Below are 17,739 nucleotides of genomic sequence, written 5' to 3' on the forward strand. Positions count from 1 at the left end.
ACAATACATAAAATCTACTAAATGAAGCTTAAACTATATCACCATATAACAGAAAACTGATATTCAAAATAATTTTTAAATTCTTTATATGTCACCCAATTTGAAAGCTAAAAAATTAAACAATCAACATAATTATTGAATGAGATAACCTAAACAAATGAGAAAAGTAGCAACCTAGGGATGAACTGCTGAAAACCAGGTATAAATAAAACAGGAGCCTAAGAGAACAGGGAAGGAACAGTCACTTGAACTGTAAATAAACAAAGGGAGACCAGGCTTAAAGCGTAGGTAGGAATTAAGGATGTCAGAAGGAATAACATGAAACCACTGATGCCTTCAAATCAAGAAGTTGTAAGAGCAGAAGTGCATTTCAGAGAGTTTAATCCAGTAACAGAAAGTAGCATGGGCTGGAACAGAAAAGATTAGTAAAACTTTAAATACATAGATGTTTTTGAGGTCTAGAAAGGAAAAAAAGCTTCTGTCAGATGTACTCAAACTTCTAAGTAAATTAACTGAACTCATTTGCAGACTCCTCCAACTGTGACCTATCTTCAGCCATCCTGAGTCTACATTCTGTGGCCTTCTTTTTTTGCTACTCTTTTAAGCGTCGAATGCATCTTATAAGCTTTGAAACCTCTCCCTATGCCTTTTCTTTTAATTTATATAATTCATATTCATCCCCCAAAATCCAACTCAAGCATCAGTTACTTCATTGACACTTTCTTCCAATTCTACTTCAAGCTTTCAGCCCTCTAGGATCCCAAAGCATCTATATCTCAATTTTAAAATTTATTTTACATCATAATTATCCAGTAGAATGTAAATCTGATACCAAGAACTATGTCTTCTTTATAAAACCATATCTCTGGTTGGGTATGGTGGCTTACGCCTGTAATCTCAGCACTGTGGGAGGCCGCAGCGGGCAGATCATGAGGTCAGGAGTTTGAGACCAGCCTGGCCAACATGGTGAAACCCCATCTGTACTAAAAATACAAAAATTAGCCAGACATGGTGGCGGGCAGCTGTAATCCCAGCTACTAAGGAGGCTGAGGTGGGAGAATCACTTGAACCCGGGAGGCGGAGGTTGCAGTGAGCCGAAATCACACCATTGCACTCCAGCCTGAATGAAAGAGTGAAACTCTGTCTCAAAAACAAACAAACAAAAAAATCATTTATCTGAGGCTTGAAAGTTTATGACATTAAATCCATCAATGCAGCAAGACAACCAGGGAGTAAGGCAAGATAAGCATGACAAAGTTAGTAGTTAACAAGAGTAGAACAGCTACTATGGGAATAAACAGTCCAGGAGTATAACACATGATCTGCAAAGGAAAAGAAAAGCCCACAGAAGATTAAATAATATGGCTCTGTAATGCCCACATTTACTACAGTTTAATCATTTTTCCCTAACAATAAGGATCACCACAAGAGCAGAGGATCTGACAGTAAGAATTATCTAAGAATAGATGGTAGAAAAATAAGATAGCAGAAGGTTAAACAGTTTCTAGATGGTATCAATTGTAAACTTTTGAGGGGGCTGAAAGTAGGGTTCAAGGATGGCAAAAGAACAAGAAAAGCCAGAACCTAAGTAAGGGGCTGAGAAAACAATTGGTTAAGGTAAGGTTCAAAACAAACTAGATATAAAAGAGCAAATGATACTGGTAGAAAAACGTTAAGTTGTGATCTGAGAGTAAAATTTTATAGTTTCAAAATTTTAAGGAGGAGCAGTATCAAGTGATACTGAGGTCCAAAATATGGTTGAAAGTTAAGTGGGGTCAGAGGACTTGAGAATAAGAAACTATAATGCCAGTTGCTAGAATGAACATAATCATGTGCAACTGGAAGAGAGAACAGAGAAGTAACTAAGATAGGCAAAAGAATGCTTTGGAAGTAGATAATGGAACAGTAGAGTGGCATGTACTTTAAAGAAGGAGATTGTTCAAATCAAGGGAAGGAGAAAAAGGAATTGAGAACCAAGAATATGAAAGCCCCTCCCTAATTTGTCAGTATTAGGAAGAATGATTTGTTAGCAGGAGAAAGTTACATTACATTAGGTAAAAGAAGGCAGAATGAGTTTGTGGACAAACTTTAAAGGCACATGGCAATTCATTTACAGTAGATTAAGGGTTCCAAAGGTTCCAGTGAAAGAAGTTAATACAGTTACACAGTAGAATAAAGGAAGCCTAGAGTTAATATTTGCTATGTGCCAGTATTATATTCTCATTTAATATTGATTTAAACAATTAATTGATGTGTGGTATTATCTCCATTTTAATGTACAAACTGAGGCTCAGAAGAGTTAAATAACTTTCTCATAATTACACAGTCATTAACTGGCAAAGACAGCATACGAACCTTAATCTAATGTACTCCAAGGCCCATGCTCCTGACCACTTCGCTATTCTCTTTTCTTTTATTTGCATAAAGCTTTTCCCCTTTCAGATGGCAGTCTAAATTAGTGTCTAGAAAATCAAGTTGTTATTATCATTTACCAGATGCTAGTTGATTCACTGTAGCCCACTACAGCATGACAGCCTAATGCTTTAGCATGTGATTTTATTTCTTGTCTGATTTCTGCCCACCATGCATCTCGAGTTTCTGGTTCATCTGAAAAATAAATTTTAAATCAGTTTATTACTCAACAGCACATTATCTATATGAACATGAAATGTTTAAAATACACATACTATGGGAAGTAAAGAAGTATTATTCTATAATGGATTTTTAAACTTCCCATCTTTAAAATGTTACTTCTCAAAAGGCATAAGATTTAACATTTTAAACTCGATTGCTGGAAAACAAACCACCTATCTGCATTTGCTTTATTACTTTAAGAGATAACTAAAGGAATATATGATTAGATATAATTTTAAATGTAGACCCAGAGTTTCCAAATTCTTATCTTAGCTATGATTAGAATTTTAGAATTAGACTAAGAGGATATCCTACATCTCACCTCACTGAGTGAACACCTTATGTGTTATATCCATAAATTTAACTTAAATTCTGATTTCATTTCTTGGTACCTATTTTTTATAACTCACTATATTGTGGATTCTTTCCAAGGCAAAGATTTGTCAATGTTAAAAGAGAGAAAGCCATCTGTAAGCCATCCTTCTATAGAGATGTGGGTCTTCAGGCAAAATACAAGAAATTAGAGACTAATTAAAAAAAAAAAAAAAAGAAAGCAAACACACTTAAAAAATTAATTCAAATACTTTGGTAATGTATATAAGGAAAAATTTCAGATATAACACTCCATGTATTGGTCTGTAATTTTTAAAAATGATTTAGAATCACAGAATTGTATTTTATTATCAAAGAGAAGTCCAATATTGCTTGTAATGGAGCACTGTAAGTGGAGCATCTGTCATACATATTTCCTAATCACTTGCATTTAGCTGCGAACTACTGGTGACAGCAGCTGCAAATTATAGTAGCTTTTCATGTACAACGTGTTAAAAACAGAAAGTCTATAATTAGTATATCATAATTTATTTCTTTTTGTGGCCAATTCTCATTTGGGAACAACTTGAGATAGAAAAAAAAAATCAACTCTAAATAGAATGCTAAGCTCTCATCGTAAATTTTCCATTTAAAGACACTAATAAATCTAAAAACCAAAAAATCCAAAGTTTCTATTTTTGAATTGCAGTATATATCTGATTTTCAAAATATGTTTTTCAAAATTAGTAGAATAAGTAGAATTATACTCACTAGTAAAATAGTGAAGACAGCAAAGTAAAGAAAGGTTAAGAGGCGTGTTATAGCTCACATTCCTATGATGAAATTTTTGTTTCCTCCACAGGGAGGAGGATCAGCAAAAGGGAGAATTAAGGAGATAAAAGCCAGAACTACAAATGATGCCAGCCAGTTCTTGAATTAAAGTTTTGGTTCCAAGACAAAGCTACCTTAAAACTTTCTTTCAGAAGAAAGAAATGCAGAATTCAGGAAACTGAGAAAAACATCAAAGTACAAGATAAAATAAGGACGAGAAATAGAAAAGACTACAATATGGTATTAGCAATCAATGTTATAAATTAAGAAATGTGTGAACAATTAAGTGAACCTATTTTACACAAATACTACTTGTGTTAAAGAATTTCTTCATATTCCCAAATGAAGTATATATATTAACAGCAAAAATACACTTTCAAATCCATACTCTCTTTTTCTTCTAAGACATACACACTTACGGACCAATCTGAACATCCATTTAATATCATCCTTTCCTAAAAGAGAATTTTTGTATCATAAGATGAACTATTATTCAAGTGGTTGCTCTAATCTATTAAATTACCTATGATTCTGAGAAAATACTTATCACAAATAACTACAGAAATGTATATCAGTTTAGAAAATACCTATTTCCCCCAAAAATTGCATGAAATAAAAAGTCTAACTTTTCATAAGCTCACTAATAAAACCTACTTACTTTTTAAACCATTCTAGAAGTTTACAACATTATTTTCTAAAGCAAATAATTATGTACTATGTTTTTATAAGAATAGATTTTTCTCACATTAGGTTTGCCTACATCTGTACCACAAGTAATACATGGTAGCTTTACTGTTTTAAAAATGAACTTTACAGAAAGTAATCCATAAACAGTGTTTTAAAAATTAATAAAAAATGGAGAAAGCTACTTAAGTTCTACATATATTTATTTTTAAAAGGCCAGCATGTCTAAGTGGGAAAGTATATTATAACAATTCCTACGAGATATCACATAGAATACAAAGTTCATTTACATTAAACTTACCTTAGTATAACACATAAAATAATCAAATAATTAAACCAAACACTATGAAAGAATAAATGGCTGATTCAAAAAACAAACAAACAAACAAAAAAGCTGAATGCAGCACAAGTGGAGCATTCATATTCTTCTGACAAATTCACAAGCAGCCTTTATTTTAACACATGAGCCACACAATTGCACATGGGGATGCCATTATTGTATTTAATAAAGTATTTACAAGTTTAATACAAAGCTAAAGAGTTACATAACATGGGAGCTAAGGAAGCAAATGGCATATGTCCACACTCCAGAAAACTTGTTAAATTTGGTTTTTGGCTAAAGCAAAAGCTCAAAGAACGAAGGGTTTGCAAAGCAGATTCAGCATACAGGAGCCAGAAACAGTGGATATTTTGGCGCATGCTTGGATCAGGTGACAGTACAGACTGAAAACTATGGCAGCTCACTGAAATGGTTACAGAAAGTAATGGCCCTAAATTCTAGGTGAAAGCAAGGCAAGCATACAGTAGGGAGCACTTAATCACAAACTGGTAATTATACTAACAATTATCTACAACTGTAAGCAAGAGACTAAAGGAAAAATTTTTGGCTACTAAATTTAGGGGGCGTTTAATTAAAACAAAATTAAGATTAATTTGTTTAACAGTAAAGAAAAGTTAAATTTATCATCAAAGCTTATTTTATACTCATGCCAGACATGAGCTACAGAATCTTCAAGTAGTAATTATGATTCCGCCTATTCTATTACCAATAAAAATTCAGAGATATCACAGCATTTAATCCCTACAATAGAATGTTTAAGGTTTAAAAACTGGTAGCTACAGTCTTACAGGAATGTATTGTGTTTTCCTATAAGAAATACACTAATGAATTTGAATTATCTTATTCACCCCACAAAAGTACAAAATTGAGGATACTACACTAACATAAAAGCAAACATGTTTGAATCTGGCTTAAAATTTTGTGGCAACTATATATGCCACACATGAAATGATACTATTTAGTTATTTGAAGGATATACAGCTGAGATGTGAGGTCACATTTAATAAACATTTCAAAGAAGTTAAGAAACAAACCTCTTCACCTTAAACACCATGTTTCTTCTGCTAATCTACAGAATTATTTATAATTATAAAAGTTATTTTAGGAGAATTTAAAATTTAATTATATACAAATTAATATTTTTAACATATTTTTATACTCAAATTATATATTTTATACATATAAGTTTAATATACAAATTATATTTTATACTATTTTATGTTTTTCTTCTATGGGTCAAAACTCTTTGTAGATAATATAACAAATCTTTTAATATATCCTTTTAATTGCAGGCATGAACTGAGCCCTAAATCAATCCTCACTGATGTCTCTTTTAGGGGTAATGTCAGCACACTTAGGTTGATATCAGAATTCATTAATGTTTACTATGTTACATTCCTAGAGCATGGCCACAGCTCGATATCTTGCCATCTTTTTAACACTTTGTTTCTGAAGTACAGGTGAAACTGGTAAAATTCTAAAACGGCAGTTTATATCTCAGAAAATAACAATGTGAACAACTCAACATGATATGCCCTTATTAAACTCAACCTCTTTGAGATTTTAGGCAATCACACAATTGGCAACTAAGAAACACCAACTACCTGAAATGTTAAGTTCAGTCCATTTTTATATAGCTCTGGAAGAGAATAACTCTGCCTTGCAGATTCTTTTAATATGGTTAAAAGAAAAAAGAAACTATTCTAATGTTTTAAAGCAGATTCACTATAGTTAACAACACTGTACTGTACATTTCAAAACAGCTATAAGAAAGAACTTGAAATGTTCCCAACACTTAGAAATGATAAATACTCAAGGTGATGGATACTCCACATACCCTGATTTGATCATTACTTATTCTATGCATGTAACAAAATAAAACATGTACCCCATAAATAAAACAAATATTATGTATCGATAAAAAATTATTTTAAAAATGGACAGTTATTCAATCTAATTTATAAATCAACAAAAGGAGATAAAATGTTAGGTTGGATCAAATAAAGGTTAACACAATGATAATCTATCATGTTAACGGACAGTATAAAAAGCTGTATTCCCAAATACCTGAAAGTAACATTCCAACTGCTAACCTCTTGAAGAAGATAAATTTCCCCTAATGAAAAAGAAATTAGAGAGTTCAGGTTCAAAGGAGTATATAACCTCAAACTGGGTGGGGATCAGTAGACTAGGAAGAAGATTCTCATTATAGAGGAAGTCATATGCAAATACAGAGCAAACATCAAGATGTAGTCACTTGGGATGTTAGGAGGAAACTAAGATATAATCCATGTTGGACCAAACTGGAGTCTTTACTATCTGTAAATTTAGAAAGTCAAATGTGTAGTCTACTCCATAATTGTGAAATTTCACTACACACACGCATGCACACACACACACACACACACACAATGTAACTGGATTTTCATTATTCTAAAGTTACTGGTAATATAGAAAAGCTCACATGTCACACATACTGTATTTATGCCATCTTGCATCTTGAACTTATTTATCTACTTCCTGAAAACCTTATTAAAATACTGAAAACCAAAAGCTGTATAACTACTTTAGGTATACTTTGTACATCTGCTTATAAGTATCTCTCAGAGAAAATGATAATTGCTGAGATTATCAGTAGAATTAAAATTCCAAGACAGCCTACCACCTATCTCCTTTAACCAATACACACATATGCACACACCAAATAGTGTAAGAATTACCCTAGACTGGGTGTGGACAGGATGCCTGCCTGGCTTACCAATTTTGTTCCCAGTACCCAACACAGTGTTCAACACATGGTAGGCACTCCACAAACATCCACCGAAGAAAAACTTAACTGCATTGAAACTTAAAAAAAAAAAATTCATTCAGATGAGCAGATTGATATCTACATTCTGTAAATATATCCTTATATAATCAGCTGACTCACACTTTGTTACCATTAAATATTTTGTAAAGTAATTATCATACTTATTTTTATAGGACATAACTACTCACTTTTGCTCCTAAAATAAATTTTCTAAACAACTATAATTCTGATGGCTAACAAAAAAGACTAATATGTACTAATTTTGAACCATTAATCCAAAGCTTGCCTTATCACTAGTAGAAGTTTATGAATGAGAAAAACTTAAGTATAATATGTTCTAAGATCTATAATCTGTCTAAAATAAAATCTGTTTAAAACCCTTTTAAAAATATTCTCAAACACAAACAAAAGGCTATCTAGTGTTAAACAACTTGTTTTACTAACTCAGGACTTAAAATATCAACTCACAAATTTTGTCTACATCTGGAAACTATCTCCAACTAATATATAATTACATTTTGATACCACACTATATAACTACTTTACTACTTCTTGACACTTCTTAAAAAAAAAAATCTAAGCTGACATGCAATCTCCACAGAGGAAAAAATAGCAAATTATCCACAACTATCAAGATTATCACTGATTTAAAAATTATGTATGTTAGCTACTCAAAAATACTTCTAGTGGTAACTCAACGGAAAAAAATAAAAGATCATACTCATTTGAAAACTGAGTTAGGACTATTAAAACTTGCTCTGTAAACATTTTCCCATCTCAACGCTCAAATAAACTTGAGTTTCCAAAGGGTAGCACCCAATTGCTATGTATAATTATAGAGCTGTAGTTATGTGGGATAATTCCCCTTTCTTTCTCTTGTATTGAAAGCAGACAAGAGCCTGCTTCATTTGCCACATTTCACTAGTTACTAGGTCCTGCTATTATTATACTCAAAATATCTCATTAATCTATAGTTAAGAGTATAGGTTCTGAAGCCAGAGTACGCAAGTACAAACTGTGACTCAACCACTTTCTAACTATTCACCTTTGGAAAACTACTATTTCACTTTGCTCACCTACAAAACAGGATTAGTGCCGACCTCAGAGATCTGTTTTGAGGATTAAATGGTCTACTATTACAAAACACTTAAAAGACTACATGGCACATAATAAGTTATTGATCAATGTAGCTCTCCTATCACCACCAAAACCTAGGTTACCTATTTAGCCAAGGTTACCACACAGTCTACTAATTGGTCTCCCTGTCTATAGTCTTATTGCCTTTAAGCCCATTCTCCACCCTATAGTCAATGATCGAATGCAAATGTGAGCATAGGCTACCCTTATTCTTACACACTTCCAATCCTAGAATGTCACACATAAGATCTGTAATGTAAATGCTGCATTCTGCTTCCTAGCAGCAACACTCACCTGCCTGGCCTTTCTCAAAGTCTGTTACCAAGCCAGAAACATAAGCAGCATGATAAGTAAAGGTAACATTTTAAAAATAAATTCTAATATTGAGTTCCCTTCTTCCTGCTCTATAAAAACATTTCTAGGGCTGGGTGTGGTGGCTCATGCCTGTAATCCCCACACTGGGAGGCTGAGGCAGACGGATCACTTGAGGTCAGAAGTTCGAGATCAGCCTGGCCAACATGGTGAAACCCCATGTCTACCAAAAAATAATTAGCTGGGCATGGTGGCACACACCTGTAATTCCAGCTACTTGGGAGGCTGAGGCACGAAAATCACTTGAACTTGGGAGGCGGAGGTTGCAGTGAGCTGAGATCACGCCACTGAACTCCAGGCGATAGAGCAAGACTTCATCTCCAAAAAACAAAAAAAAATTCTAACACTGTAGTTAACACAAACTATGGCAGCAAAGCAGGAGAAAAGGAGACAGAAAAAAAAAAGCTAAACTAACCAAGATATTTTGTACTCCGAGGTAAGCAACCTAGTAAGCACGAACTATGTAAACATCATCAAATGAGTACTGGCTAGGACATTGTTTTGCAAATGCTAGAAGTTTCAGAACCACACTCAAAGTATATATAAACATGGGTACCGAAATATAAATCTATGTGATTCTTTCACCTATCCTTCAAATCTGAGCTCAAGAATTACAACTTCTGTAAGTTTCCCTCATACAGAGTTAATCAAGCCTTCTTCTTTAACCTTTATATTGTATCACACCATACTACACAGTAAATTATTTAATGTTTTTCTGTCCTCCAAGAATATGAGCTTCATGAAGGCAGAGGGACTGGCAATCTTTCCACCCTAACACCTAGCAAATTGCATGGCACAAAATAAATTCTGATATAAGCTTGCATGACCTGTCATATTTTATACAACATTACTGTATAATAATCTTCCCGTATCTTTCCATATTTTAATGTTTCTGAAATAAGAATGTCTAATAATTAATTATATTTAATATGGTGGTGTATATTTTCTCTTGGAAGGCTGTTATTAAAATGATGATGCTTCATGTAATACATGGTACAAAGAAGCCAGGAAATACAGTGTGAATGAGCAATTCTAGCCCTAATAAAAATGGTATCAACAATTCTTTTCCTACCACGGTTAGTTCTTGATTTTCTACATAGGAGAGCAATGGCTAAATATTCTCAAATTACAGAGAAGAATACATAAATGATTTGCATATATTTACCTATATCAAATTTTTCTTCAGAATTATCAAGTTATTTTTCCTAAACGAGTATGAAAATCAGTTGTTTCTGAATATATACTAGGTCTTACCAGAAAGATTCTAATTAATCAGAAGCATACTACGAGGTGTCATCATTTATGTTCTTTTAACATTCTATAACTTATATCCACCTTTTTTCTTCATATACTTTCTACCTGACATTATTTTGAAGTGATGGCAAGATATACTGCTTCCTCAACCATGTTTCTCTTTGCCAAACCATAATTCTGCTTTTGTGGGACAATGTCCTGACTATGTCTATAAGATTTAATTATTGCCATTTCCATTTCCAAGATTGTTCTATGATTTGACCAATACACATCTCATTCTAAACATCTTTGCCCTGACAAGATTTCAGTTCCCTACATTATTAATGATGAATATGCTCTCAATGTCCTTTTTCTATATATCTTTCCACTATACTAATCTGCCTATGTTTTAAAAGTTCTTATTTTTAAGAAATTAACCTAGCAAGGTATTTTTCAATTTCTCACTAAAAACCAATTATAAAATATTACACTAACAAATGATCATTTTAATTCTAATCAGTGACAGCATGCTGGTAAAAACTTGGATAGGAAATTTCCCTACGGATTATCGATTGATATCAATCTGCATCTGTAAATGTTGGACTTATCATATGGTTTACCAGACTGAATTTAGGTAAATCTACATGATGAATATGATTTACTTCATAGTCAAACGTGCATTACTTACATCAAAACTTATATCTTGAACTCCTAAGAACAAAAAAAGTTTACAATATAGAAAAGATTCTGAGATATTATCTAAAATTCTGAGCCCCTTGGTGCTTTGCTTATCTGTAAGATATACTTTCTGAGACAAATAACTGAAAAGTTTCTTTAGGCAACATACCAGCTTCTGACTGAATCAAAATGGTTGTATTATTTCATTCTAAAAAATATAATATAAACAATTAGAAATGTACATTATTATGTTTTTATCAAAAAGAAAAATTGCTTTTAACTCTAAAACACATCATCAGCTGTAAAACTTGCTATCTTAGTCTGGTTTATTTAAAAGCTACAAACTACATTCATATGTAAAATTACTTTTTAAAAATTATATTCACATGTGGAAAGGGAAGGAGGAAAGTTTAAGAAAGCTGTTAATCCCCCAAGTCTGTTCTTAGTTATCTATTTTGGAACACTTCTAGAATTATAAATAAAAATGCTAACAGTTATACTTTTACAGTATCCTACAGAACACTAAATATATTCTATTCAAATCTAAATGTGCATTTAAATATACTTTATTTTTAATTTATGAAACATTAAATACTTATATTTAACAAACACTTGCTTAATCTTAAAGCTAAAGCCTACATCATTTACCTGATATAGAAAACCATCCAAAACGTAATAAACACAATTTAAAATCATCATTCTGAAGTTAATTACCTAAGAAAAGTCATTGATAATTTATAGTATTTCTATGGCTTTCATTAATTCATTTTAGTTAACACATTTTTATATTTGCATTTCCACTGAAATTACAAGAGTTATTACATACGTAGCACAGAATATATCTGTATAACTGAATTGACCTTAAACTTACTTCATCTAGAACATTTCTAAAAACTTCACTGAGCTGCCATAATTTTTGTCAGCATATGTAGTACTGAATGACCATTAAAATACCTGAATTGAAACTATTCCAGTCTAGCAGTTTGTAAGATCTTGTGTTACCCATAATTCCGACAAAGGCTGAGTTCAAAACAGCAAATTAGTAGATCAGTTTTAGGTGCAGAATAGTAGGAATAAAACAAAAAACACTACAAACAAGAACGCAATTGACAACACCACTCGACAGGAACTGGAAAGACACAGACAGTAGAGTTAATAAGAACTAGAAATAGAAAAGGGGAAAGGAGCATGCTATAGTAATCTAACATTAACTAATCTAATTATTGAATTACCTTGATTTTTAAAACCACCCCATTCTTTCCCTTGTTGCAGTCACCTGTTTGCTCAAAATTTACCAAAGGAGGATGTTCTTTAAAAAAGCCTCCAAAATAAAAATCCATAGTTAGCAGGTGGTAGTGGTTTTAAAATAAGATTTTTTCCCTTCTATAGTGAGAATGAAACAAAAATTTCCCATATTCACTAGTCAAAAAATAGCTGCAAAATTCATTTGAGAATGCAAACACAGCATTTTTAACATTAGCACATGCATCTCAATCCATTGTAAGTTTCTCTCAGCAGAGTAACTGTCACAAAATTAAAACATCATCATTATGGTAGATGTTAATCTAGAGTTTTGTTTTGTTTCAACATTCAGCTTTTCTTCAATATATTAAAATTTCTTCATAAATAATTACTTAAAAGGTCTGGAGATTAGTAAATGTTCTTAAGAAAATTTTCCTTTTTAGTGTATAATAATACATAAAACAATCCAAAGAATGTGACATTTTATTTTTTGAGATGGAGTCTCCCTCTGTCACCTACGCTGGAGTGCAGTGGCATGATCTCGGCTTACTGCAACCTCCATCTCTAGGGTTCAAGTGATCCTGCTGCCTCAGCCTCCCAAGTATTTAGGACCACAGACGTGTGCTACCACGCCCAGATAATTTTTGTATTTTTGGTAGAGAGAGGGTTTCACCATGCTGCCCAGGCTGGTCTAAAATTCCCGAGCTCAAGCGATCTGCCCGCCTTGGCCTCCCAAAATGCTGGGATTACAGGTGTAAGTGACCGTGCCCAGTCAGAATGTGATACTTTAAATCAAAATAATATAATATTGGAACCATTAGAATAATCACATGTATTTAACTAAAAATAAACCAAAATGAAAATGTAACTCATACACCATTTGAAAGCACTTATATGTATATGTCTATGACCTTTTGGGAAATAATCCATTAATAACTGAGAATTTCTACATGTGAGCTGAAAAAATACTCTAAACTGGGAGGAAAGGCAGAGAATGGGTGAGCTGGTAGTTACAATACCCAAAAGACATTCTGTAATAAGAATGACTCTTTTCTTCCCTGGGCCTGGATTCTTACATTTCTTGCACAGTTAGCATGAACTGGCAGGTAAAATAAATCCCAAAATGCAGTTAGTTTTTTTTTTTTTTTTAAGTAGTGACACTTTAAATACAGCTCTCTACTTAAACTTATTTAAGTAAACTTCACTTGTTCTCCCAGACTCTATAGCTTATTCAGAGTACATGGAAGTAAGAAAACAAAATCAAAATGTTTTTCTTTTTCTTTTTCTTTTTTTTTTTTTGAGACAGAGTCTCATTCTGTCGCCCAGGCTAGAGTGCAGTGGCACGATCTCAGCTCACTGCAACCTCCACCTACCGGTTTCAAGCAATTCTCCTGTCTCAGACTCCCGAGTAGCTGGGACTACAGGCGCCTGCCACCAGGCCTGGCTAATTTTTGTATTTTTAGTAGAGACAGGGTTTCACCTTGTTGGTCAGGCTGGTCTCAAAACTCCTGACCTCAAGTGATCCACCCGCCTCAAAGTGGCTTCCCAAAGTGTTGGGATTACAGGCATGAGCCACTGCATCCAGCCCAAAATGTTTTTCAGTAAGCAGAAGATATCCAGTAATTAAATATATTCCTGAAACCATGTTTCGAACTATTAGATCAGTGGGTGCCATCTATTAAAATATTTGAGTCAATGGTCCATAGAAACACAGGTAACTGGCCTTGGGTCACAAGGTTGATGTCAGGTATGTTAACTCGGTACTTCCTTGCATTTTCCAAATAATTCAAGTTCCTTAACACAAAGATGTAGAATTTGGCATAGTCTTCAAGATCCCAATACATTAAACTGGCATCAGTCTGAATTTTTCTTTAAGTACTGTACACAAATACCACAATGGAGAAAACATTTTATATTGACCACAAAAATAAGAAACAGGGGGGAAAAAAAACTAAAGAAGGGAAAAAAAAGAGAAAACCAGTGCTTAAAAGATGTATTTGCCCAGTTTTAGAGTTAAATGATCCTGACTTGCACTGTTTTTCTGAAATCTCATTCAAGGTCCAGAGAATTCTAGTCTTCTCTGAAATAAACTCAAATGACATCAAACTACAGGGCATAAACTTTTAAAACAATTTTTAAAATAGTAATGCTCTGTATCCTCAAAAATAGTCATTATTTACAATGTTTTGGTCCAATAACTTCAAAGCCTTTTACTCTTCTTTTTTTCTTTTTTTTTTTTTTTGAGACAGAGCTTTGCTCTTGTCGCCCAGGCTGGAGGGCAATGGCGCGATCTTGGCTCACTGCAACCTCCACCTCCCGGGTTCAAGCAATTCTCTGCCTCAGCTTCCTGAGTAGCTGGGATTACAGGCGCCTGCCACCATGCTCAGCCAATTTTTGTATTTTTAGTATTTTACAGGCGTGAGCCACCGTGCCCGGCCACCCTTCTTTTTATAGCTGTCAATACAAGCCTCACAAAGAGGTCACTGGATGTGATAATTTAAAATTTTCAAAAATATATATGTCTATATGCCAAATAAGAATACTAATATAACTTCAGGTTTAATGTATGTTGATTGAGCATCTAGTCAATGAGAGATATAAGAACACATTCCATATGGAAAGTTTCCACTATTTATCATGCTTATTTTAGACACAGAAAAATCACCAGAGTATTTCTGATCCAAGGGCCTGAATCCCGTAGGACTTTGATGCCTACTTGCTTTTAATTATGTTCCTATGTTTTAAAGAAATAACCTACTATTCTTACTCGTTGCTTAAACAGAACAAATAGCTACATAAAAGAAACTGAGGGACCAGATGTTAGTTTGTCTGTCTGTTTTTCAATTCTTAGCTACTCTAGACAAAGTCTACAATTACTTTGTTGCCCATGCTGGATTCCACCACCAGTGACAGAGTGGAATCCCAGCACAGTGCTGGGATCTCGGTTCTGTGTCTCCTAAATGCTGCCTGGGCAGGCTGGAGGGGACAGGTGGCCATGGTCAAAGACAGTCCCAGTGTGTTCAAGTTACATAATGAGCTCTAAGAAATGATAGCTCCAGTCGCCTGCTCAGGAAGAGGGTCTCTGACCCATGGACTCATCTGGTTCCCTCTGCTACTTATCTGTTCCTATGACACCCACAGTGCTTACACAGGTCTTGTTGTGTTGCCCAGGCTGTTGCCCAGGTCTGGCTATGTTGCCCTGGGCTCAAGCGATCCTCCTTGCCTCGGCCTCCTGAGTAGCTGGGACTACAGCCACATGTTACTGTGCCCAGCTTTACCATTACATTTTTAAAAATATCTGTTTTAAGAAAAATGAAAATAAGCAATCTATAAAGAGCTACTGCTAATGAAAAGAACTAACATCTTAAACTAATGGCCATAATGGTCAATTTATAAAAATGTTTATCTCCCCTGGGTCAAAGAAAAGTTATTTAAGGATTTCCTTAAAGTGATATTGTGACCAAAAATAAATTAAGATTTGTTTTTTACAGAAAAGTAACTAAAATACACTTAGTTTATTTATAATTAAGATTACTACAAATATATTAAAGTAACATGCTAGTTTATACTTTCTTTTCATTTCTCTTTTCAGATAGATTTGGCTTTAAAAAATCATGAAAATCAATTTTAATAACCACAATTTAAATAAAGGAAACATTGAAACTTTTTAAAAACATACCAGGATTGTGGATGCGATCCAAAAGCTTCACAGAACGTGCACTAACTACACCCCCAACGTGTACAAGGAATCCAGGAGGAAATGCCGTCAAGGTAAAAAATGGAAATTCCTAGTGGAAAGAATAGGGGAAAAATAAACTTACCGTGTGTAAAGTGTAAAAAATTTGCTGATTAAAAAGCTTGTCATAAGCAAATGTATTACATCCCTTGAAATAAAAGGCCACCCATTCTACATTACACATGCTTTGTAATTAAAAATTTTATTAAATGTTTAGAGTTTCAAATCCATTTCCCCATATATACAATGTTATACAGAATCCAAAGACCCATTTCGTCAGTTCTCAATGAGGAAAAAAAAAGTGTTCTTTCAATTTAAGATATTTAAAACATACTCTTCCTTCCTCTGAATCTCCAACTCTGATGGAACTTCTCAATGAGATGAGGGAACTGCCCTATCACTCTACCCCATTATCTATTTCTCAGTGGTATAGACACCCCCTTCACATGAACACCCAGTATAAGACACCGGTAAAGACTCTAAAAACCTGGGGCCAAGAGATCTAAATGAAAGTGGGACCAAGGGAGGGTAAGTGAGAGGCTAAGCAGTGTGGGTTAAGAGAAAGAGGAGAGGGGCAAATATCAAGTTGAGGTGGTTAAAGAATCATTGCCTGAGGTTACTCTATCAACACCAATGTGGCAGGAACAAATACAAGTGCATAAAGGTACATTAAGGAAAGGTGACAGGTACATAGATAACAGGAAGGCAATAAAACTCCACAAGTTCTTGCACGCTTTATTCTCTCCTTCTCTCTTAAAGACATAAAATTCATCAACTTAGAGACAAAGAGAAACACAAGAAAGAGAAATGAAAAAGCTGAGAAAGGAAATTCATTGAAATAGCACCCAATAAGAAAACAGAGCTCCTGTGGAAACATGGAGGCCCCTCACATTATACAAATTGGATGCAAGTAAGGATAACTTGATGTTTGACCTGTCAGGCTGCAAGATTAATGTAGCTCACTTAACTGGAATCACTTACTAGTAGCCTCAGCTATTTAGAACATAATTGAGCATAATTGAGAAAAATAAGCAAAACGGGGCTCTCAACAGTCAAAAGAACTGTTATGGTCTCAAGCACTAAAGCTCATATACTTTATTCATAGGAGACTCCCACAGATCATATTCATACTATATTATAGTAGTTATAAATTTTTATCTTAAGAACAAACAATTCTAAAATTTATCATGATCTTATTTTCCAGACCACCGCAGATTAAATGCAACAAATAAAAGTTGGTAAAGAGATACAGAATACCACCAGAAGCAGGCACATTAAAAGCAGCAAGAATTATTCACTGGCTGCTTCAGGCATGGAAAATAAAAACTCACAAAAGCATGATCACAAAGCACAGCAACTTGGAATCATTTAACACAAAAGCAATCAGTCCTGCGCAACTCAGTAACCCATGAAGGCTGAGTATAAAAAAACATGTGTACACACACACACATATTTAGAAATAAATTCAGTTCAAATTTAGAAGTAATCTTTAAACAAGAGAAAGAAAAATCTAGGCTATGTAAGAAAAGAGTAAAAAAACTACTCTATGGAAGTGGTTAGGTTTGGCCCAGCAGACAGGTAGAGGGAAGATAAGGAAGAGGATGGAAGGAGAGTACGTCACTTACAATAAATGTATTATAATATGTTTAGTCAAAATGCATCCTTATTTCCATTTAAACTTCTTTTTCTGTCCTCCAAGTTTTCTTCCTGGAAATCTAATAAAAACTGTGC

At 33.8% G+C, this 17,739-nt stretch overlaps 1 protein-coding gene across 17 annotated transcripts in view; it reads right to left on the reverse strand.

Annotated features, from left to right (window-relative positions):
* C2CD5 (C2 calcium dependent domain containing 5) overlaps window positions 1-17,739 on the reverse strand; it is a 94,993-nt gene that overhangs the window by 40,563 nt on the left and 36,691 nt on the right. For 10 of the 17 annotated variants that reach the window (XM_009180365.4, XM_009180363.4, XM_009180357.4 and 7 more), the window contains 3 exons: window positions 15,952-16,060; window positions 11,985-12,050; window positions 2,493-2,607 (listed from right to left, as the gene is read on the reverse strand). The exons of 1 other annotated variant lie outside the window; for it this stretch is intronic. In XM_009180365.4, coding sequence (XP_009178629.1) covers window positions 2,493-2,607; window positions 11,985-12,050; window positions 15,952-16,060 — 290 coding nt within the window. The remainder of the gene's footprint in view (window positions 1-2,492; window positions 2,608-11,984; window positions 12,051-15,951; window positions 16,061-17,739) is intronic. 6 more of the 17 variants (XM_009180368.4, XM_009180360.4, XM_003906105.5 and 3 more) reach the window with 1 other exon arrangement.

This window comes from Papio anubis, chromosome 9 (assembly GCF_008728515.1).
Source record: "Papio anubis isolate 15944 chromosome 9, Panubis1.0, whole genome shotgun sequence".
In the NCBI taxonomy this organism is placed as follows: domain Eukaryota; kingdom Metazoa; phylum Chordata; class Mammalia; order Primates; family Cercopithecidae; genus Papio; species Papio anubis.